The sequence below is a fragment of the Citrus sinensis genome, chromosome 5 (genome assembly GCF_022201045.2).
Source record: "Citrus sinensis cultivar Valencia sweet orange chromosome 5, DVS_A1.0, whole genome shotgun sequence".
Taxonomy (NCBI): Eukaryota; Viridiplantae; Streptophyta; class Magnoliopsida; order Sapindales; family Rutaceae; genus Citrus; species Citrus sinensis.
Window position 1 is genome coordinate 8,036,456 of NC_068560.1, and position 23,352 is coordinate 8,059,807.

The 23,352-nt window shown below is 33.6% G+C and overlaps 2 protein-coding genes across 11 annotated transcripts; one reads left to right on the forward strand and one right to left on the reverse strand.

Moving 5' to 3' along the window:
* Window positions 1-3,492: 3,492 nt before the first annotated feature.
* Window positions 3,493-9,176, reverse strand: LOC102610242 (thiamine biosynthetic bifunctional enzyme TH1, chloroplastic). 2 transcript variants are annotated; one of them, XM_006470953.3, is made up of 10 exons: window positions 9,019-9,176; window positions 8,552-8,791; window positions 8,358-8,432; window positions 8,063-8,138; window positions 7,902-7,977; window positions 7,206-7,340; window positions 6,064-6,128; window positions 5,820-5,947; window positions 4,879-5,135; window positions 3,493-4,210 (listed from the first exon to the last, which is right to left on the reverse strand). In XM_006470953.3, the coding sequence occupies exons 1-10, from the start codon at window positions 9,061-9,063 to the stop codon at window positions 3,679-3,681; spliced, it is 1,629 nt and encodes a 542-aa protein (XP_006471016.2). In that variant the 5' UTR covers window positions 9,064-9,176; the 3' UTR covers window positions 3,493-3,678. The 2 variants fall into 2 exon arrangements, with proteins under 2 accessions (XP_006471016.2, XP_006471017.2); XM_006470954.4 differs by having other exon boundaries at window positions 8,552-8,825; window positions 9,019-9,150.
* Window positions 9,177-9,441: 265 nt separating this feature from the next.
* LOC102610752 (ATP-dependent DNA helicase Q-like 4A) lies at window positions 9,442-20,868 on the forward strand. 9 transcript variants are annotated; one of them, XM_006470956.4, is made up of 26 exons: window positions 9,442-9,896; window positions 10,497-10,576; window positions 10,677-10,850; window positions 11,415-11,472; window positions 11,805-12,230; window positions 12,655-12,828; window positions 12,912-13,042; window positions 13,314-13,674; window positions 13,750-13,881; window positions 14,231-14,317; window positions 14,408-14,535; window positions 15,313-15,433; window positions 15,521-15,672; window positions 15,740-15,875; window positions 17,281-17,404; window positions 17,485-17,555; window positions 17,699-17,767; window positions 17,982-18,110; window positions 18,202-18,360; window positions 18,479-18,559; window positions 18,771-18,932; window positions 19,039-19,094; window positions 19,503-19,635; window positions 19,736-19,830; window positions 19,984-20,061; window positions 20,132-20,868. In XM_006470956.4, the coding sequence occupies exons 2-26, from the start codon at window positions 10,572-10,574 to the stop codon at window positions 20,526-20,528; spliced, it is 3,639 nt and encodes a 1,212-aa protein (XP_006471019.2). In that variant the 5' UTR covers window positions 9,442-9,896; window positions 10,497-10,571; the 3' UTR covers window positions 20,529-20,868. The 9 variants fall into 9 exon arrangements, with proteins under 9 accessions (XP_006471019.2, XP_024951635.2, XP_052297975.1 ...); XM_025095867.2 differs by having other exon boundaries at window positions 10,507-10,576; XM_052442015.1 differs by having other exon boundaries at window positions 9,443-9,896; window positions 10,666-10,850.
* The last annotated feature ends 2,484 nt before the right edge of the window (window positions 20,869-23,352 follow it).

Below are 23,352 nucleotides of genomic sequence, written 5' to 3' on the forward strand. Positions count from 1 at the left end.
TTTCATTATAGCTTTTCGGATTTTGTATTGTGTGTTTACTGACAATGTTTGTTAGTTAATGTTAATTTTCTTTTAGATTCTTAAAGTCGTATTTTGCTAGGAGAAGATGCTTCTATAGGAGAGAATGTTAATCTACAATGAAAATGCAGTGTTTTGAATTTGTCCTATTCTACCAGAATTGAAAATGTACAGTGGATTTGGGTTTGCTTTTGTGGCACCATCACTGTCACCTGTGGACCTTTTAAAAAAAAAAAAAATTTATCATGCTAAATATATTTGTGTTTGTAAAAACCAATTGCTTTGTAGGGACAAAGAGACCAAATCAATGATAGAGAAAGAATACAAGATTTTGTGCTTTAATTTTTAAATTTAGTTAAAGAGAGAAGAATGATCCTGTGAGAATCTTACATAAGGTCAAGAAAAAGAACTGAAGAATATTTTACGCTAAATGTTTTATGCAATGTCAAAGAATCAATGATAAAGAAAGAAAAGACATTCTAAGGATTTTACTTGGATATTTTTTAGGATCATGCATGCATGCATATGTCACCTATCCTATGTACATCAAATATTTGAATGAGTTGTCAAAATTTGACACGACCCAATTATTCAACACAAACACGACTCGTATAAATAATTATGGGTCATCAAATTTGACACGATTATTAAATAGGTTGGATCTGGATCGATATAATTTTTTTTTTAATATCGGGTTAGGGTTAAAGTTCTTACTTCTTAACCCATTTACCTTGATATTATATTTTTTATTCTAAATTAATTTGTAAATTCATGTCAGCAATATTTCACTTATAAAATTTTATATAGATACAGAACTTCAATAATGTAAATGCATAGTATTTCGGTAGATATATATATATAATATTGATAAATTATATATGTGTGTATATGTGTGTGTATGTGTGTGAAATAATGTGCAAATATTTTATGTAAATTTTGTTAAATATATAGATATTAAACGGATCATTGGGTAATCCATTTATTTTTCGTGTTGAATTAAGGTTTCAATATTTTGATATAATTATTAAATGGGCCGTATTTAGGTCAATTTAAATTTGATACGACATGAGAACGACATTGCAACCCATTTTTCAGCTCAAATTTCAACTAACATCCATGATAGCTTTAGAAAAAACATAAAATTTGATTGAAATTAACACATTTTAAATATTGTGACATGTTTATCAAACTTCTTCTCTAATATTAGCTGGAGTGAATATTTTCTGTTTGGTTTTTTATGGAAAGGTGGACAAAGTCGATAAGTTTAGCAAATTGCCTTCTTAAATTAGAATATTATAAATTTAGGAAACTGGCTAAACTCATCGTTTTTTTAAATTGGAAGAGGAAAAAAGAAAGGTTTGCTGCTGCAAAATAAATCAATTTAAAAATGAAATAACATACTTAATAAGGTATAATAAGGTATGAATTCGAGTATCATAAGGGTTTTCTTGTAAGAATGTCCACGAATTTGATTACTTATAGAAATATCACTAGATATTTCAACCCATCTTTTTATTTTCGATTACGAAAAAGAATTACCCATCACATTAGTTCATGAATCTTTATGACTTTATGTCACTAGAATGATCTTCAAAACTCTTAAAAAGAATGAATAGAGTGATGCTAGCAAAAGCCACAATTGCTGGAAGTTTCTGTTCTTTTTTTTTTCTGTTCCTCAAGAATGTAAAACGAGTTGGGAGAAAAATTGGAGTTTCTTGATCTGCTTTTAACTTTATTCCTTGTAGTGGGCTGGTGGGTCTTTCGTTTGGTTCATTATTTGTTCCATTCTTTCAGATGCCATATGTTACTTCATTTTTCTTTCTAGGCAAACAAACAAGGCAGAACCACTCGACAAATTCGCCTTTGTTTCTTTTAACTGTAGCATTGCATATTTCCAATTTAATTTTAATAAAAGCATTCGCAAAAGGTGATCCTAACTAAAATGACATGGCTGATGAATGTTCTTTTTCCTTAAAAAACGACTCTCTTTGATAAAGCAGCTTAATAGTTTAGTTTAATTTTGAAAGAAAAGTGCTTCCCGCGTCGGACTTTTTCTTCAAGTCGGTGGGCCTTTCTTATTTCATGAGTTGTCGTTGTGATGCTTTTTCAAATCCACTTGGATCATTGCTTTTGACAAAAGTGAATCTATGGGGTTTAGGGTTTCCTTAGTCACTTACGTGATGACATGCCGTGTTAGACATCGATCCCATTTAAATGAGAAAGGGCCCATGTGGAATTAATGTTGGGAACTTGAAAAGTGACACTGTGAAGTAAAAAAAAAGTTAGGGTTTAGGTAATTTCTACGTACTTTTTTCTTGAGAAAAAAGTTAAGTAGATTGAATATATAAAAATTTATATAAAGTGAACAAGAGATCCACAAGCTCTAAAACCAGTCTAAAAATTTATAAGTAAAAAATATTTTTTAAATGAAAGTTTTTAATTTAGAAGAACTACAACAGTAACATAATGAACATATGAAATAAAGGCAAAAATAATTTCAAAAGACGAAAGCTATTTAACTTGTTTCTATATAGTAGTGTATCTAATTATTTCTAAGGGTGGTTATTTGAATTCATCAAATTTCTCTCTACACGTATTTAAAAAATAAATTCATTATTAAAAATTAAAAATTTAAAAATCTTAAAATTACCCTTCACTAATCACTTTCTATCTCTACCTTACAATTGCATATTTTCTCCAATCTCATATTTTGTAAACTAAATACTCAATTTCACTCTATTTTAAATCCATATTTTTGACTTTTCGTAGTATATCATCATCTATAGTGATACCAATTATTTACAGTTAAAAGAATATATTTGAATGAATTAATTATAAATTGTGAAATTGAGATGAGAAAGGAAAGAAAAGATTGATTAATAAATTTTTAAAAAAATTATCTAGATAATAAAATCCTAAATTAAAAAGGTGTAAAGAATAAATTTGTGGGTTCAAATAGTTCTACCCTATTTCTAAACCACCGAAGATAATTATTTTAAAAGTTGTTACGTTACTTAACCCACCCAAAGTCCGCAGCTGCCACAGTGCAACACTTCGACACAAGCCTTTAGGGTAACAGTAATATAGTAACATCATTTTGTCATTAGTGCGTTTATTGAATAATTTTCGGTCCGACAGAGGCCAAAATATATATAGGTTGCAAACTTCAAAGGATTTGTTGACATTCCTTCATTAATCTTATAAAACTTCTCATTCTTGCTATTATAATAAAGGACAAAATACAATCTAAATATATCTTTATGTTTTGTTTTTTTTTAAAACCTAAGTCTTCTCTTACAAAACTCTTTACCCGCACCAAAACCCAGACAAAAGCATCATACACTTTTTTCATTTTTTTTTTGGCTTTTGGTCAGAGAAATTGTTATTTTAAATTAGGGTATTTTTGAAATTAAGATGAATGTTAATAGGGGTTTTTTTTTAGTATTGTTTAATGGAGCTTACTTAAAGATCAGATTTCCGTTTAATCACTTCTGAACTTTTTTTTTAATCAGAGATCCCTCACCGTTCGCCATAGAATAAATACAGAGAGAAAAATTCACTTCTTACCAGCAGAAAAAATGAGAAGGAATATGAGAACATCAAAATAATCAATTCTTCATCTCCTAAATCCTTAAAATTTGCCTCCTAATTACTCAATTTTCATTTTACCCTTTGTACTGCATCCATCAGCACAGCGTGCAACTTCTTGCTCTCGGGCAAGATACATTCCCTATCAAAAAGAGCTGACACAACGGCAACACCTTTAAGATTTGATACACCAATTTTCATCACGTCAGATGCATTTGAAATGCCGATGCCACCAATTGCAACCACAGGTAACTTGGAAGCCAAACAAACAGTTTTCAATCCATCCAAACCGACAGTGAGATTATTTGCCTTTGTGTTAGTTGGATATACTCCACCACAACCAATGTAATTGGCACCATCAATCCAAGCTTGATGGGCTTCTTCAGGTGTTTTGCATGATACGCCAATGATCTTATCAGGACCAAGAAGAGCACGGGCAGTACGAGCAGGCATGTCAGACTGACCTAGATGCACACCATCAGCATCACAAGCAAGGGCAATATCGATGCGGTCATTAATCAGCAGAGGTACTCCATGGACACAACAAATTTGAAGACATGCTTTCGCTGCTTCGAGAAAGCCCCTTGTGTCAGCATCTTTCTCTCTGCAAAAGCAAGTAAAAATGAAATCAACATCACACTGAGTACTTTTATTTGCACATAAATACACATCGCAGATGCTATTAAGAGCTAATGCAGCTAAAAAGGTGATGAACTTTCAGAGACAAGGCAACGTCTCAAGCATTGAGAAACGAGTGTGCACAAAAAGAGAATAGTTTTACTCCACTGATGATCCTACTTATTTCTGTTTGAAAAGAAAAATAGAACTAAAGTGTCAGATATTTCAGCAATGTAAAACATGTTTTGTTTTAAGCTAAAAGAGAAATATGAAGGTTGTTTCAAGATGGGAAGTATTATCTAATTTCTGATTAAAAATCACGATGTCATAAGGAGGGCATTATTATTCGAGGGTAAAATTAAGCATGTACTCTCTCTAGCCAAATAAATGCACATTATATTGTTAACAGTAAGGGGCACAGAAACAGCAAGTCATATGAATCGTGTGAAAATTTTAAATATACAATGCTAGGTAAAAACGTAGGAATACAATCTAGCCAGCATATGATAAAACCTATGATCAATTAAAAGTCAATGGCCACAGAGTGTAGATCTTGCAGATCTCTTCGATTATTTGGGTGAAACATAAACTTAACAGGCATAATCTTGGAACTAAGAGAAGCCTGAATGAGAGAGCATTTCTATAGGAACAAACCTTAATTGAATAATGGTAGCACCTCCTTCTAAGGCAGCTTTAACTGCATCCGTTATAGAACGGCCCCACTTCTTGTTCGTCCCTGAATCTGTGACAGCATACAAAAATAGGTCACTTGGATTGAATGCCTCCGCTCTATGAGACTGGTGAGAAGTACTTTTAAGTCTCAGCAGGTGGTCAAAGGGCCCTTGAGGCCCACTTCCAATTACAATGTCTTTGCTGTAATCCAAGGCTGTTTCAACGAAACATTTAGCCACCTGTCAAAAGTCAAATATATGAGAATTGACATGCTGAGTTTCATCATTTCAAAAAGAAATTAAAAATGAAACAGAAATACATGGAGAGAGATAGAGATGGAATTAGGAACATGATTGGTCACATAAATAGACTGTTACGTGAATCTTAGTGGTTCACGCAAAAAGACATCATGTGTTGGATCATCAAAGCACATGTGTTGGAGCAAACTACAATAAAGTGCTAAAATATCCAGGCATAAAATTATGACAGAAGAGTGCATCCAGTATGTAATTTGCCCAAGGGTAGGCAAGAAGAAAACTTTAAAAAATTTCAGGAAACATCAAACAAAAAATACATGCTATCGGAGCCAAATATGAATTCATGTTAACTTTTTATCATAAAATTGTAATAAAACTAAGACTTCAAAAAATATATTTATAGACCCACAGTATATGACAGCATTCATACAGATTTGATAAACGTGTAATTTCTAGGTTCCAGTTTAGAGCAGTTGTCTGACCGTCCAAAAGTTTGCAAGTAGAAGCTAAAAACACATTATTTGACCATTTACTTCCACTGTCTTATAGTGAATAGTAAGGGATCCTATGTACAGCAACAACAAAGCTACTTTTGTCATTTCTCCCTACATACTTAACTATTCGAGGTTAGAAGAGAATTAAGAAGACATTTACAGAAACAATTACCTTAACAGCTGATAGCATTGGAGAACCTTTTGCTAGCTCAGCTGCTATACACGACGCCAAAGTGCAACCAGTACCATGAGTGTTACGAGTGTTTACACGAGAAGAACGCAGCTCGTGGAAGTCCTCACCTACAATAATCGAAAATATTTGAGACTGCTGTTAACATTAACCTTTCACAAACACACATAAATACAAGGAATCTGATTTTGGCATTCCTCAAGAATTAAATTGGGCGTAAGCTTACCGTCAAAGAAAATATCAACAGCATCGGATGAATCAGGCAGGTCACCACCTTTGACAAGCACAGTTCTGGAAAGTAAAAATCAACAGTACGTTTAAGCACATTGCCTGTTTATCTAGGACCATATTTTCTAATTTTTATTTTATTGTGTTCATTCAAATATAATGTATAGTTATTCCAACAAAGATTCAGCCCATGAAGCGGAATCAGAAACACAAATGCATAAGAAACTATAGACTTTAATGTCCTAGAGGAACTGAAAATTTATGACAATCAGGGTAATGTGTAAAGTAACATGCTTTAGAAAATATCTATATACAACACGGCTACCCCCTTCCCCCTATTCTTTTTCTGAAGTACTTAAAATTAGTGAAAATTAGATATTATTTTGACAGCAGCTGCATCACTTTGGCCATTTGAAAGAAAGCTGCAACATAACTTAAAATGACATATTCTGTGTCCTATTAATTAAAACAACTTGAGAAAATATAAACACCAATTGTACTACGAAGGCGAATTTTATCATTTAAAATTTATTATATCCCAACTAGATTGCATCTGGTAAACCATAAATCAAATGCAATGCTCAACTATGATACTAATGCAAGAAAGAAGGGGGAAAAAAATGTACATGTCAAACATTAAGCTCATTGATCAATTGTAAAACTAAGCAATCTAATTTGATAAATATTAGCAGAAAATTACCCCTTTTTTCAAATAAAAAAATAAATAAAGAAAAAAAATTTTTTTTTTGGTTTCGCAATTAAATTTATCGTAGTGACCCCAAGGATGAAATTCAGAGAGAGGGGAGTGTATGAGGTGGCATTAAAGGCTTAAAGTCATACATTCTATAACTTCTGCAAGCTTCAACAAACTACTTGGAGAATGATGTTTCTGAAATGTTAAACGATCTTTGTAATGCATATGAAAGAAATTGGTATTGATAAGAAATAATTCCATTACTAGCAATTTATCTTGGACAGTAATCACCAAAGCAATTACCAAAACTGATAGTAGCTACTCCATTTGTAATGAACAATTTGAAATTTTGTATATAGATAGCTCTGTAACCTAAATGAATCCAAGATCAATGCCTACACGACTTATTATTGGAGAGAAATATAATAAAAAAAATTTGCACTAACCGTGGGCCCAAATTGTGTAACAACTTTGCAGCAGAACACATGTCTGCAACAGTAACCACTTGCATACCACCAAGTAAAGCAGATGCCTCTTTTACATTAGGGGTTACTATGTCAGCCATGGGAAGAAGATTCTCACTGCATTCAGAAATAAGAAGGCAACAATTACCAGGCCTTTTCCATACGGTTTCATATGGACATGTTCAGCTATTAAAAACTAAAAAAGAAAAATAGCAAGATTAAAATAGCTGCTGCAGTGTGTATACAGAGCAATATTGACAAATAATTCTTTTGGTAGGCATAAATGCAAGTTATGCCATTGTGATAGTGAAAAAGGTTGCTTTTCAAAGAAGACCTCAAAAGCTACTGCAGTGTTTCTTCTGTGGCACATTAGTCAAGGTAGTTTTGACTGAAGATAAAATTTTTGACGGGAACAGCAAGGAATGCAGCGACAGAGAAAGGCGCTTGAAAGGAGCAATGGTTGAAGAAAGTAGGAAGGGGTCCTTAAATTTTATAAAGATAGGAACTAGACATATTTGATAAAAAGAAAAATGTTCCGACTAAATGAGTTAAAATCTACAAACATCAAAAGTAAACAGAAAAATGTCCAAGTCGCTGCTGAGTTAAAACAACTAAGTATACACAATTGGCCTGGCCGTGAGTGTTAAGTGTTATGAAGAAAAAGAAGATTTTACATACCGAAGCCCAGTGATAGTGGAAGGGCCAGCCAGCACGTCCCCACTCGTAGATACCATAACAGGATCAACCACCAAAGCTGCCTTCAATTATATGACGAAGTTAACTTAAAAAGCAACAAAAATTGCAATCACGAAAACAAACCATTCAATTTTACAGCATACCTCGAACTGGAAACTCACTAAGACTCTGAAGAAGAACCTTGACTAGGTCAGTAGAAGGTAGCATGCCTGTTTTCACCTAGAAACGGTTCATAGTTAGAAGAAAAAACAAGCAATGAGTTATGTCTTCAGCATTCATATAATATTTCAACCAATTCAAATAACTGAACCATAATAATTACGACTTATTTCAAGCAATAACTTATATTCTTCTTCCTTTCTATTTAACTGTACTAACCGAGAAACTGATTAATCAATTTAAAAAAATATAATTACAGCAATCAATTATTTGAATTACCACATCAACTTGCATATCAGAGAGCACGGACTTCAACTGAGCCGCGACAAAATCTTCAGGCACAATATTTACACCCTGGCAATCAGTAAAATATAATCAGAAGAAAATTATCAAATTAACTGCCATAAAATTGGAGAATAATAAATAAATAAATGAAGCTTTTTTAAAATAATAGAAGAAAGAGAAAGCAAAACCTGAACACCAGCAGTGTTCTGAGCGGTAACGGCAGTGATAACGGTAGAACAATAAACTCCACGAGCGGCGCACGCTTTGAGATCGGCTTGAATTCCGGCGCCAGCGCCGGAATCGGAGCCGGCGACAGTCAGAACGTGTGGAATTTTCATCTTATACTGTTCTGTCGTCGTCGCCGAAGCAGCACCGCAATCGTCTTGCATTGCGACAAACGTCAGCGTTCCGTAACTTGAATTTGTCAACTGCAAAGCTCTCAAAAGTCAAAACTCTAGAATCCTGAAAAATTTAGAAAATAAAATAAAAAAATTAAAAGTTTAAAAAGGTAATAAAAGATAAGAATATTGATAAGATTCTATCGATGATATATATTGAGCGACTGCTAGAGTCTTTATTTAACATTTTAGAAAATAAAAATTATTATTGTTATTATTATTATCACTGTTATTATAATTTTTTTTTTTCCATTTACCTTGTGGAAGAAGAAGAGACTGGAAGGGACAATAGAGCAGGCCATGTGAAGCTCGAAAATGAGAGCTTTTTCAGCTTTCAAATGCGTTTGGTCAAAGCAGAGAGATAGATTTGCTATTCCAAGGGTAAAATGGTAAATTAAGCATTGCGTTAAACAGCCTTCGATAAAAAAAATGATGGAGGACTTAATTAATTGATAATAAAAATTTCTGCTAAATAGTATTTTTATTGAAACAACAAGAATTTTAACGTAAATGATCTAAATTTTAGGATTTTTTTTCATTTGGCTTTGTGAGAAGAAATTTAGACCGAAAGTTTTAAGAATATATTACTTAAATTCTTATTAATTATTTTTGATTCATTCAAGTTCTTAACTTAATTTGATAAAAGCATTATGAGGAATTGCATGATTTTTTTTTAATTTCAAATTCTAATTCACTTAATTAGAATTAAATCGAGTTGAATAAATGAATACTAACAAACCTTCTTAGTTTTAATAAAGTGATATTTATTACTAAATGAAGAGGTAAATTGAAAATTTTAAAGATAACAATAAATTTTTTTTGATAAGACAAAAAAAGGCATTGATAATTTTTTTTTATTTTTTAACTCGATAATTATTTTTTCAAAAACGAGACCCAAAAAAAAGAATATACGTTGTCGTTTTAACACAATTGAGTACAAGCCCGTGATTTCAATCCTTTAAGCGCAAATAAGGCAAAATTGTCCCGCCACTCGAGACCGCGCAATGTAAATTTTGAAAACCTGATACTCACTCACTATTAACACACTCTCTCTTTCTCTCTTTTCGCACGCCGCCGGTCACCGAACGTCACACGCTATTGCCGGAGCATATCGTCTACAATGCCAAATTCAAAGGTCAGTTAAAATCCATTTTGAATCAATTCTATCACTTGCTGCTTAACCAAAAACCAAAACAAAAAAAAAATTCATTTCTAGGGTTTCATTAGGGCGCGTTCGGGTTTTTGTTTTTGTTTTTTCTTTTTGAGTTGCTAACATGCATGTAACTGACGGTGCTTATAATATAGTTGTTCAATTTTGTATGCTTTTATCAATAATGTATTTGATTAATAAGTATGACAATTGTGCTTGAGTTGTGTACAAAAAGCGTAAGATTTTTTTTTTCTTTTTTTGGTTCTGTTTTGATTTGAATGTTATCTGTTGTTTTGTTACTTAACATATTGTCTTTAGTTATATTTTCATATTGTTAAATTCTTATCTAAAACTCAGAAGTTTGGGTGTTAAATACTTTTAGAGTCAGTTTGATGAAGGGATTTTAATGCGTTTATGCTTGTATTTGTATCTTCATTTCTGGTTGTTTGGGTGTACATTAAGCATTATTAGGTTAGTTTCTTACCAAAACGCTTACAAACTTTTGATTGTAGTGTAATTAACAGATGTTTTCAAATTTTCCTTGTTTTTGATGTCTCTCTATTTTCCTGCTTGGTGTTGAGAAAGTTTTGTGTAGCAGGTTTCTTGACACGGAAATGGCTTTTCAGCCAAGAATTTGTTGAGCTATGACTGGGTGAAAACATGAGGTTAAAGCAGCATTCGTCTTCTATCTATTTCTAGTGCCCTGTACCGATCATTACTATTATTATTTTTTTCATTGACTAATTATTTGTAGTTGATATGAAGTTGGAGCAATTTCGGTGATGGTTACAATTGCGGTGCCAAGCTTCCTAAAGTTAATTGGTTGCAACATGCCAACGCACATGAAAATTTTTCACACCAAAATAAGTTCTTGACTTCAAATTTTCTTTTCTCCTTAGAAACACAAAAACCACGTGCTGAAGGAGCAATGGGTGCAAGGTCTGTTATAATCATATACATGAGAATTTTCATTGTATGGAATTAGTTCCTTTTATTCCTTTTGTTTCTTTTTTGTCCATTTCATAGTTCATGGCATACATTTATTTTGCTATATACTGGAGTTGAATGGGTTTCATTGAGAACCACAAATTAATGTGCTGAAACTTGGCTGTAGATGTTGGATCCTAGGTCAGTCAGTGATTTTGATTAAATGGAGAAAATGCTGTCCAATATAGTAACTCAATCTCATGATTGATTATCATCTATAATTCGTTGTTGCAAACTCATTATCACGCCCACTTTGCTTCATAACTTATCAGAGAATGATATCGTCGTCTAAGAAACAGCCACTTACCATTTTTCTTGAATTTGGAATTGCTATTTCTTTTCTTGCTAGCTTGGCACCTTTTGTCTTTTAGCAATTGATTCAAGAATTACAGAAAAATAATCTTTACTGGATATGTCATGCTTAAAGGGATATCAATCTGTTCATATTTATTTTTATTTTTATTCATATTTAACCACACAATTCATTCTTCTGACTGAAGGCTTTTTGTCTTTAAGGTTAATGACAGGTCAAATTCAGAATTTTCCTAGATTACACAGTGCTGAAGTTGAAAAGGTAAAATTATGCCACGTCATTCTTCAGCAGTAGTTTATACTTTTTGTCTTTCATGGGTTCCAATTCCAACCATATTGCTTCTTGATACTTGTCAATGTGCTACCATTTTCAAATTCAATGGCAGTAGTATCTTTTTTACTACATTTTCTACTACCATAAGCTTTCTCTGCCCTGCTTTTTTTTTTTCCCTCGATCAAATTTCCTATAAATGATGTGTACTCAAAATAATGAATAGTCATATAAATATGTATGTTGAAACTTGTATCCAGTTCGTAGAGATTCAGAGGTAGATTTTACTGTAATTTTATCGATTTAAATGTTGCTTTTTGCAGGCTTGGCACACTCTTTCCAGTCTTCAAATATCTCGCAGGAACTACATAAGACCTGGACTAAGTACTCCAGTTGAGCATTCTGATAATGATGCATCACATAATGTCAGCAGAAGAGCTTCTTTACAAAGCTCATCTGATGGCAGTAAATTTTCTGAACCCATGAATAACCGTCAAAAGGGCAGTCAAATCAATTTCAATGTCAATGAACCTGCAAGGTGTACGGGCAGTTTTCATCTGTCTAATAATGTCAGAGACGCAGGGGCTGGAAAGGGTCTTAGGGGGCAAAATGAGATTAAAGCATCAGTTGTAGCCAACGCTCATTTTAAATTTTCTGATGGATTCGGCAATCACACTACAGAGGCTGGCCAAATAGATGAGTCTGCAGAAGTTTTGGCTAATAAAATAGACGATGATGAAATACTCGAGGTAACTCATATTACTTGAGTATAGAATTAGGCAATGGGGTAATGCAAAGTACAAACCGATGGAGTCAGTTTGACTTTATCAGAAGCCATTCTGATTGGAATGGTTAAGTATCTGGATGTAGTCAACCAGAAATAGTTTTTTACTTTGTGAATGCGTTCTGGTTGATTGTACTGGAAAATTGTATTACTATGTTTCAACTTGTATATACTGTTTTCTTATTGCACTTCATTTAATCAGTTTGGAGCCTTTCTTGTTCATTTCGGCTTTAAATTTGATAAAATTGAGCAATCCTTCTGGATAAATTATGGAGGTGCTATGTTTTGATCCAGTCCAAAGTCAAATTTATGTTGTAGTTTTCTTCAAATGGATGTTGATTTTTCTGCATGCATCTATCATATGCATTAATTTCGTGTTTTTGTTTCAGACTATCGATGTAGACCAAATTGTCATGGAACACTACCACTCTAGTTGCACCCCTAAGCCGTCGATTTCTAGGCTTCCGCCCATAACCCCCAATGCAGGTAATGACAAATTTGCTAGGCAAGATGAGACTTGTTTACCTCCTGAATTATGCTCGATCTGTAATCATGGATGTAAGGTATGTATGTTTTTTGAATAGTTCCTATTGTAATTCTAAGACTGCTGTTAGTTTTATATGCCTGATTTTGGAGATTAATACAGCTAGGACTATGCCCAGAAACATCTAGTCATATACAAGATATGAAGGACATGTTGATTGCCATATCAAATGAACTGCTTGACAATGCAACCAACCTGAGTCCAGCGCAGACAGAGAAGCTTCGCCAGGAGAGGTTTCAGGCATCCTTTGTCTTTGTGCACTCTTCTTTCATTGTCTTTGTTTTTCTTTTTTGAATGTTTAATTTTGATATTTTCAGTGGAAAAAATTATAACTATAAAATTTATAGTGAAAAAAGAGAAGGAAAAGAGTAGGCAATCAGAACCCATAGATCAGAAAGTGCTGTTGGATATTGTACATTTCAAGCATAGTCTTATTTGTAAAATTACTCTGCAACTTGAGGGGTTAGAATTGTGTTTTATGCCTGGGCATATAATCGCTGTTAGGTTGCAGCTGAGCAAGCAGATTCAGCTGCTCGAGGGGTACCGTCAGGCTGAGGAAAGACAAAAGTCGCATTTTTCTGCATCAACAACTCGCACTTATCAATATGAAACCCCTCAGCCAGCTGTGCTCAAGATAGATCCCATTAGATTTGATACCCAGGTTCATCTATATAATGAATCAGAAGGGTATGGAAACTGGAATTCCTCGTCAGTTTCATTCTCTTCTGTGGACAGGCTTGGTGTTTCATCATATCCTGTTGAGAGGGAACCATTCATACCTAAAATTATTAAGGTTAATTATATTGAAGGCTCAAATGACCAAAAGTGGAGCAGTCGGGATTTCCCATGGACAAAAAAGCTGGAGGTATGTCTCTGAATTATTGTTATCTTCTCTCTACATTATTTGTCTTGATTGTGGTTTGCCTGCTTCAACTTTTAGGCCAACAACAAAAAAGTTTTTGGAAACCACTCATTCCGCCCCAATCAGAGAGAGATCATAAATGCCACCATGAGCGGACATGATGTTTTTGTTCTAATGCCAACTGGAGGGGGGAAGAGTCTGACGTATCAGGTGAATTAGCTTATCTTCTGTTATGTTCTTCTTGTTTGGACATCATTTACTAGCTTTATTACCTATCTCTATAGCTTTTTCTGTCTCAGTTTACAGTTGTATTCAGTTATACACTTAGCTTGTTGACCAGCTTGGTGACTAGAAGAACTATCAGTGCCTTACAGCATTCTTTAGAATAGTCTTAGACTAACAGGACAATGATTTTTGTTTTTTTGGGAAAAAATTTTCTAAGTTCTACTTTTATTGGAAAAATTTTCTTTAGAGTTTGATACTTCATTAATACCAGGATATAGACCTTTTTATATTTGAAACTATAAGATTTTACACATTTGTTCTTTTCGTCTTGCAGCTTCCTGCTCTTATATGTCCAGGTATAACGTTGGTAATTTCTCCTCTGGTGTCACTTATTCAAGATCAAATAATGCATCTGTTGCAGGTAATATTTGCTGCGTTAGTGTTGTAAATCACTTTTTTATCATTAGCTTCTTATCTGGCGACACATTATTCCCATTGGTTTGCACTATAGGCAAATATACCTGCTACTTTCCTAAGTGGCAATATGGAGTGGACTGAACAACAGGAAATTCTTAGAGAACTTAACTCTGATTATTGCAAATACAAGCTGTTATATGTCACTCCAGAGAAAGTTGCAAAGTAAGTGTTACCTATATCAATTATGATGCTGCAAATGCTGTTCATTAAGTCTAATAATTACTTCTGCACCATTACTTGTATTATATTGCTTTGAAACCAGAGAAGCACCAGATGTGTACAACTTTATTATATTTATAGCTGACTAATGCAGAGTAAATAGACGTTTATAGTAGTGCCAGATGATAAATATAATATATCTAAGAGCAGATGAGTAGTAGCTGGTTTAGAGCTTATTTTGGGAATGAAGTGCTGCAAATGTTTTTTTTTTCCCCTTTTCTTCTTCTTCTTCTTATCATTATTCATTTTTGCTTTATGCGTACATAATTCTAGAGATCTCTTATGTATTTAGCAAGCAAACTCTATATAATCTGCAGCCTCATGTAACTTGTATCAAGGAAATATACTTTTGTCTTTTCAACAGCTTGTACTCTAATTGGCCCCATCTGTATTTGAGCTGGCTGGCTTGTCAAATATTACTCTGTTATAAGTTTATCTGATGAACTTGTTAGGCAGTTGAGTAAGGAAGGTATGATACAAGATTGATCTTGGATGTCATTTTGCCAGAATACATTAATCTTGAATTTCCTCTTCCCTTCATAAACCAACCCCTAGGCCCTAAGCCTTTTAACATGTGGACTTTGAAACTCGATCGTATAAATTGACTTGTGCCGTTCTTGCATACTAGTAGTTCAATGGGATCATGAAAAGCTGATATTGGTTATGTTTGATCTTTTCCAACTACCAACTCATATGACATGTTCTGTGGTTTGACTGCAGAAGTGATGTTCTATTGCGACAATTGGAGAGTTTAAATGCCCGTGAGTTGCTTGCGAGGATTGTTATTGATGAAGCCCATTGTGTGAGTCAGTGGGGACATGATTTTAGACCAGACTACCAGGTTTTGGTTTGAACTTTAAAATCCTATTCCATTTTATGCCATAGATTATTAGCTGTTTTACGGCAACCAATCTTGTTAAATGTCCAGGGTCTTGGTATCTTGAAACAGAAGTTTCCAAATACTCCAGTGTTAGCTTTGACAGCTACTGCAACAGCCAGTGTAAAAGAAGATGTTGTGCAAGCTCTTGGTCTTGTTAACTGCATTATTTTCCGCCAAAGTTTCAATCGCCCTAATCTATGGTAAGTTTTCAATGAAGATGATCTGTCCTTGGATTCTGATATCATCACTCATTCTGGAGAATCACAGGTTTTCAGTAATACCCAAGACAAAGAAATGTCTGGATGACATTGACAAGTTTATTAAAGAAAACCACTTTGATGAATGTGGAATTATTTATTGTCTTTCAAGGATGGACTGTGAAAAAGTTGCTGAAAGGTTACAGGTTGGTCTTTCTTATGGTCACTTTTTCCTTCTTAAGGAGTTTTATGTTGTCTCATTAGTAAGTGGTTTTCCAAAGCTTATCATGATTGCTTACTATTTGTTAGTAAAGGTCCCTTTTAGTTTCCTGCATCTATGCTAGTAGCGTGAGATGCTAAACTCTTAGTTTCCTACATCTATGCTAGTAGTGTGAGATGCTAAACTAGATTGATGTTCAAGAGGAGCATTGTTATTTGTCAAAATTGAATCAAGAATCTCATTTTCAATATGTAATATCTTTCTCAACTTTCTAGTTAGAGCTTTGGTGGTCGTCAAATGTGCACGCTATATATCGTATAATAGATTGCATGTTATTATGTAGCTACTAAATGTGGAATTTTGAAATAGACAAAAGTAAGATGTTTGTAATTCCTGGTATTATGATAAGCCAAGATACGGATGCAATTTTCTAATGCCAGAGGAAATATCTTAATATTCCTGCTGTTTCTCCTTAATTTTGTATGAGTTCTGCCTGGACGTTGATAGTAGTCTTGTTGTGCACATGATTTCTGCTCTTGTTGCTGTTTAATAAACTTTTAGTAAAAGTTCTGCTGACTGATGTGCTTGCTTTCTTGGATCTGTTTTCCTTGATTAGTTAATTGTTAGTGATTAGGTGGAGTTGCTATTATCTTGCCCTTGTACATATATAAACTTCTTAAAGAGTGACTTCGTGTACTTCTTGTGGTGTGAGTAGATTCCATCTATGTTCATTGACTGATAAGCATCAGCATTAGAAATATAAGCAACTAAAAAAGTAGCTAGAACTTCAAGATCTATGATCTATATGATTGCATGGTGATATAAGAAAAATGATACTTTGGTTGTTGATGAGTTGTTAACCATCTGATTGGATTTCATGCAATTGTTTATATGCTAAGGGTTAATGTTTTCACCATGCATGTTTGTAAGCACGTGCACTAACAAGGGCTCAGATGGATGAGTGCACAGATATATGTGTCCAAATGTTCTTCAAGTCAGTAGTTGGTATAGATTATTTGTCCTCTATTGCTTTAAAAAATTGGAAATTGCTTTATTTAATTTTTAATTGACAATTGTTGGGATTCAAATAGTTAATGTTGAATGGCTCAGATTACTTTTCTTAGGGCCTGAGATGTTGAATGCCTCAGATCACCTTTGTTGTTTCATTTTCTACATAATTTGCTTGAACTTAAATTTTTTGTCATCAATTTTAACTCAGATGTAATGGTGTTCGTTATTTGCCTTTCATTTTCCATTTTTATGTTCGTATTCAGATGCAAATTGTTTGACATTGTCTTGGCATCTTTCTTTCTTTCTTTTATTTTCTGTTCATTTTCCTTTCATTATACTTCAAACATATGTTTGCTTAAGATAATGCATGCATTGTTCAGGAATGTGGACACAAAGCAGCTTTCTACCATGGTAGCATAGATCCTGCACAACGTGCCTTTGTTCAAAAACAATGGAGCAAAGACGAGATCAATATAATTTGTGCTACAGTTGCATTTGGAATGGGTATCATTGATGGCTGTTGACTGATGCTTCTATTGGTTGATTTATGAAAATCATTAGTTACTAATACATGTATTTTACAGGTATCAATAAACCAGATGTTCGCTTTGTAATTCATCATTCTCTACCAAAATCTATTGAAGGTTACCATCAGGTAATTACTGAGATAGGTCATTGTTACCTTCGAAAACTGGTATTTTTGAGTCAATACTTGATAATTAATATATTGCTGAGTAACAAAGTACTGAAATTATCATGATCATTCATTATGAGTATTATGCTTTTACCATGTTTCAGGAGTGCGGTCGGGCTGGTCGAGATGGTCAGCGTTCTTCTTGTGTGTTGTATTACAGTTACAGTGACTTTGTAAGTCAGTCCAACCTTGCTAGTGCATCTTGTTGTTTCTTGCTAACACTTCAGTTTGATGGATGTATGTTAGTTTTCATTTGGACATTTGATAATGCCAAACATGCTGACAGCAGCAACTTCTATTTTATTTATTTATTTTCCTTTTTGCTCTCTAATTGTTTGTTCTATTCTTCACTTTATTGCTTGCTTATACATTTCCATCATTTTGCAGATAAGAGTCAAGCATATGATTAGCCAAGGAGTGGCTGAGCAAAGTCCATTTACCCCTGGACATAATCGTTTCAATGTGGCAAATTCTGGGAGGGTACTGGAAACAAATACCGAAAATCTTCTAAGAATGGTAAATGATATAAAACTTGTTGCAATTTCCATCATTGTCATCCTTCTAATTTGAATCAGATATGTAATGAATAATGGTTTTAACGTTTCAGGTCAGTTATTGTGAAAATGATGTTGACTGTCGACGTCTACTTCAGCTTGTGCATTTTGGAGAAAAATTTGATAGTGCACATTGCAAAAAAACATGCGACAATTGTTCCAAGATTAAAAGTTTTATTGAGAAGGATGTAACTGATACTGCAAAGAAATTGGTTTGATACATTCTTTCTCATTTCCTTTTCATGTAGGAACAATTTATATTGGATTTGAGTTATTTTAACATTCAGTTGTAATGCTTTTCCAATCACACTTTCTGTACATGTTTATTAGGTTGAACTGGTGAAATTAACAGGGCAGCAGTTCTCATCATCTCATATTTTAGAAGTCTTCAGAGGTTCCTTGAACCAATTTGTACGTCTAAAGAATAAATTATATGCTTGGTACTGTTCTTTCAGTTACATACAACACCAATTCCAATCTGCCCCACCTCAAATTAAACATATTCCCCACTGCAAGAGTTAAGCTAACTGAGCCATCCTTTGGGGATATTATATCCTTGACGCTTGGCTTGTTTTCTTTCTTGTAGTGTTGTCTTCCTTACATCTTTTTATGCCAAAACTAGGTCAAGAAACACAGACATGAGACTTTGAGCCTGCATGGAGCAGGAAAACATCTTGCCAAAAGTGAAGCTTCCCGCATATTGCGTCATCTTGTCATTGAGGATTTTCTTATGGAGGAGGTGAAGAAAAGTGATGTCTATGGATCTGTATCATCAGTATTAAAGGTACTTCTAGTTGCTCCACATTTTTCGGCACTATATTGTGAAAAGTGATCATTGTAGTTGAGAACAGGGGGAAAAAATGCTTTGCTGATCTTTTATTTGTTTTTAGGTGAATCAATCCAAGGCCCACAATCTCATCATTGGCAGGCAGAATGTTGTATTAAGGTTCAAACTTTTTGTCGACTCATTCCTTGCTTTATACTGAAATTACAGTGATGAATTTCACTACTCATGCAAATATTTTACTGGAATTGTATATAAGATTCCTTCCTCTCAATGGAGGTTCAAATGCCTTTTCCTAACCCTTGATTCTTTTGTCTTTCTTAAAGTCTACTTTTTTTTGTCCCCTGAAACAGCATAAGGCTTTTCCTTTTCCTTTTTTTTTTAACTATAATGTTTAGACTTGACATCGGGAAATAGCAACCAATTTTAACTCTGCACTTGGTTCAATCAAATTCTTTAATCTATTATCATTGGAATTATATCAGTAGCAAAAGCTTTTAGTTTTCCAGTCAGATATCATAGCTGCCATGCACGCTTGGTTTTGATACTGATATCTGATGTACTTTGCAGGTTCCCTTCTGCCATAAACTCAACTAAGTTGAGCAAATCTGATGTGACCCCTGCAAAAGGCTCGCTTCTGTCTGGGAAGCTAAGTCCTTCAAGGAATGACACTCCTTCCCAACCCCAAAATGAAGTAGATTTGGTATGTTGTCATTTGTATCTTATTATTAACTGCTTCATGAGATCTATTTGCCCCAGACTGCCTACTCCAACTTTTTTTTTTTGGCTTGATATGACAACAGAATCTCTCTGCCAAATTATATTCTTCTTTGCGAATGCTCCGGACTCTTCTTGTGAAAGAAGCTGGGGAGGGGGTCATGGCATACCACATCTTTGGGTGAGCTCTAAGCTATTCTTTGATCATTTTCACTTTCTGAATATGTTGAGATGTACATGTTACAAAAGTTTGAATATTTTTCCTGGTATTATTTTCTTGTAAGTAGCTATTTTTCTTTGATATGCCTTGATGTTTGCATTCTCTCTTGCTCAGGAATGCTACACTGCAGCATTTAAGCAAAAGGGTACCCAGAACAGAGGAAGAACTACTTGAGATCAATGGCATTGGAAAGTAAGTTCTGCAATTGGGTTATGTTAATAGCTCAAACAAACTACTAATTTACTATTTTGGCTTCATTCAGAGCGAAGGTAAGCAAGTACGGTGTTCGGTTGTTGGAAACCATTGAATCTACCATCAAGGAATTCTACAAGACCGACAAAAACGGTAGTAGTAGCAATGACAGCAATGATTCAGGAAAGAGGAGAAGAGATGAAAACGAGGCTCCGAACGCAAACAAAGGTGATGATGATGACTTCACTAAATCCACTGCTCGATCAAAGAAAAGGGCATCTAAGAGTCAAAACAAAACTGTTGAGGTTATCAATCATAACGAGCCAGATTCTTATGAGTGCGTAGATGACCTGGATTTTGATGAATATGAATATGTTTATGAAATGAATGGCTCGACAACAAAGCCTGATCAAAACAATGGAGGAAGAGTCCTACCTCGGTGGTCAATGTTTTCAGAAAATAGGTAATCCTGGGATCATAATATGTTTGAAGAATTTATCTTGAAGAATGGTTGCAATGTTTGTCACCATGCACAGCTTCTTTTAGTTACATCCTTTTGTCTTTGAACTCAAAGAAAAAAAAAATTGTTGGCCAATTTGGAATTAGGGTATCATCTTTGTCAAGATAACAGATGATATCTTCTTTTGTTTACATTTCTAAGTTGTTAAATGTAAATGAAAAAGGCTTCATTTTTTCTGTGAAGTGTCTTGTAGCAAGTAGCTATGCCTTCTGTAACAAAAAACGGGAAACTTCAATTTCTTTTCCTTTGCCCAATGGGTGAAAAATGAAATGACAATTTCCTTACAAGATTTCTTACAAGAGTTTATATTTCTAAAAACCCAAGTTCATATGGAAACAAAGCAATGATGAAGCAATGCATAGGTTGATTTAGAAACTGAAAATTATCCTGAATTCTTGTTAATAAATTGTTTTTGATTGTTAATTCGTAAAACGTAATTACCTTCGTGTAAGCTTTTTTAAAATAATTGTATTTCCGATTATGTGGTACTTTTGTAATAATTTGAGGGAATTGCAGCAGATACACCTTCATACTTTAAAAATGATCTCTGTACCCTAAAATTTGATTTTGCCAAAATTTTCATCAATACCCTTTAAAAGTTGATAGGAAATTATTAAGTTATCCTCATTTTAAAACACTTCAACTCAACCGACAGAACCTCTCCCTCCTTTTATTGAGTCTACTCAAACAAACAAACACTCATATCTACTGCAATTCTTTCAATTATCTTTACTTAAACAAACAAACACTCATATCTACTGCAATTCTTTCAATTACATTTACTCAAACAAACAAACACTCATCCTCTATTCTCATACATGCTAAATCGAATATCAACCAGTATCATCTCTGCAATTCCCTCACCAGTATCACCTCTACTTAAACAAACATCCATTCTCCATACATGCTAAATCGAACTTCAACACGAGCAAACTCAACTTGAGAAGGGGAAGCTGCCACAATTGAGAAAGAGAAGCCTAGTTCATTGCTACATAATCACCAGCGAGAGCTGATCCTTTACTGCAAAATGGTCAGAATATAACTAGTTGAGGTAAGTAATTCTCTGTAATTAGTTTTCTTATTGATATTCAGGGAAAAAAAACAAAAAGTTAGGGATTTATATTGAAAAAATGGATTACTTAGTTGCGGGTCTCTCATAACATGTTTGAAAACAAATTTCTAGTTGTTTTGCTGCATGCAAATTGTGAAAAATTGATGGACTGTGCCGATTATAATTTTGTCATGTAACACACGATTTGGTCGTGCAAGGTTATGTAAAATTCAAGGTTATATATTACACGACCTTCATGTATTGCACGATTACATAACCTTCATGTATTGCACGATTATATGACCTTTATGTATTACACAATTACATGACCTTCATGTATTACATGACCTCAAAATTACGCGATTTTTTTTCATTATTGTTAATTCATTAGAATAACTTAGTTGTTTAAAGACTTAATTTTTGCTAAAAATTTATATTTGTTGCTATGCAGAAAATGTTAACGAAAAGTATTCAGGAAAAAATGAGGTGTAGGTTGTCTATCCACCGAAACTACCGAAATTGATCTACGTTCAAAAGTAATGCAGAGCGGGTTTCTAAACTCCATTCCACTAGCTACTTCCTCTAAGAAAAATTCTACATTATCATTGGTTTGAATTGTAACTGGTGGCATAGGATCAGATGTCTTAAGCTTAAACTTCATTGTGATTTCGAATTCCGAAGTATCTATATCAATAACGTGAGCTATTTTCTACACCAATTCGGCATATGTTGTCAATCGTGATATCATTATCCTTTTAGCCTTGGAACCTTTGAACTTATACTCGTCATTTTGCTCAATCCATTCACCATTGAAGAGAATAGGCAGTTAGACACACGTACCAAAATCATATCTAATGATACAATTAAAATAATAATATCAAATTTTATATACAAGTAACTACATGACCTACACGACTACATTATTTACATAACTTACACGACCTACATGACTAACTACATGACGTACACGATATCAAAATGAATGCACCACGCAAAATATTTTCGCCATAAATAAGTTATATTGTTAAAAAAATAATTAAACAACTTACATTGTATATATTTCTATGTATAAGAAAAAATAGTGAAAATAAAAATTATAATGTGAGGAAATTTTCTAAATTTTCCTAAAAATTAAAAAAAATTTAAAAAAGTTAAAACCCAACAGCATTAATATACCTTATTGGGTTGTTTAATAAGCAATGCACCTCATTTCAGTTAAAGAAAGAGTGGATGTTAAAGAAATGAATACATAATTGTATTTGTGTAAGAAGTTATGAGAGATTTTAAGAGATTCTAGGAGATTTTGAGAGAATTTCGACAGCAAGAAAAGATTTGGGTGAAAAAAATATGAAGACAACGAAGTTGAGTGAATTTGATGCATTCATTAAGGGCATTTCAGACTTTATTCACTTTTGTTAGGGTATCCATGAAAACTAAAAAGGGAGGGAGTATTTAAACAATTTTGGAACTATTAAAGGGTATTTAATTAAAAACCCCTAATAATTTCTTATAATTCTTATTTATTTCTACTTTCTACTATTCAAGTTTTACAAAATGCCGTATAGTGAGCCCAAAATCCATGCTCTGGGCAAAAAGAGCCGAGGATAGGATAACTCCCAATCATAATTAGTCCTCATCAATCAAAAGAAATATAAGGCTGCCAATACTTTTAAATATTTTTTCATAAATATAATATTTGTATTCTACTTAAGCGTTCAAA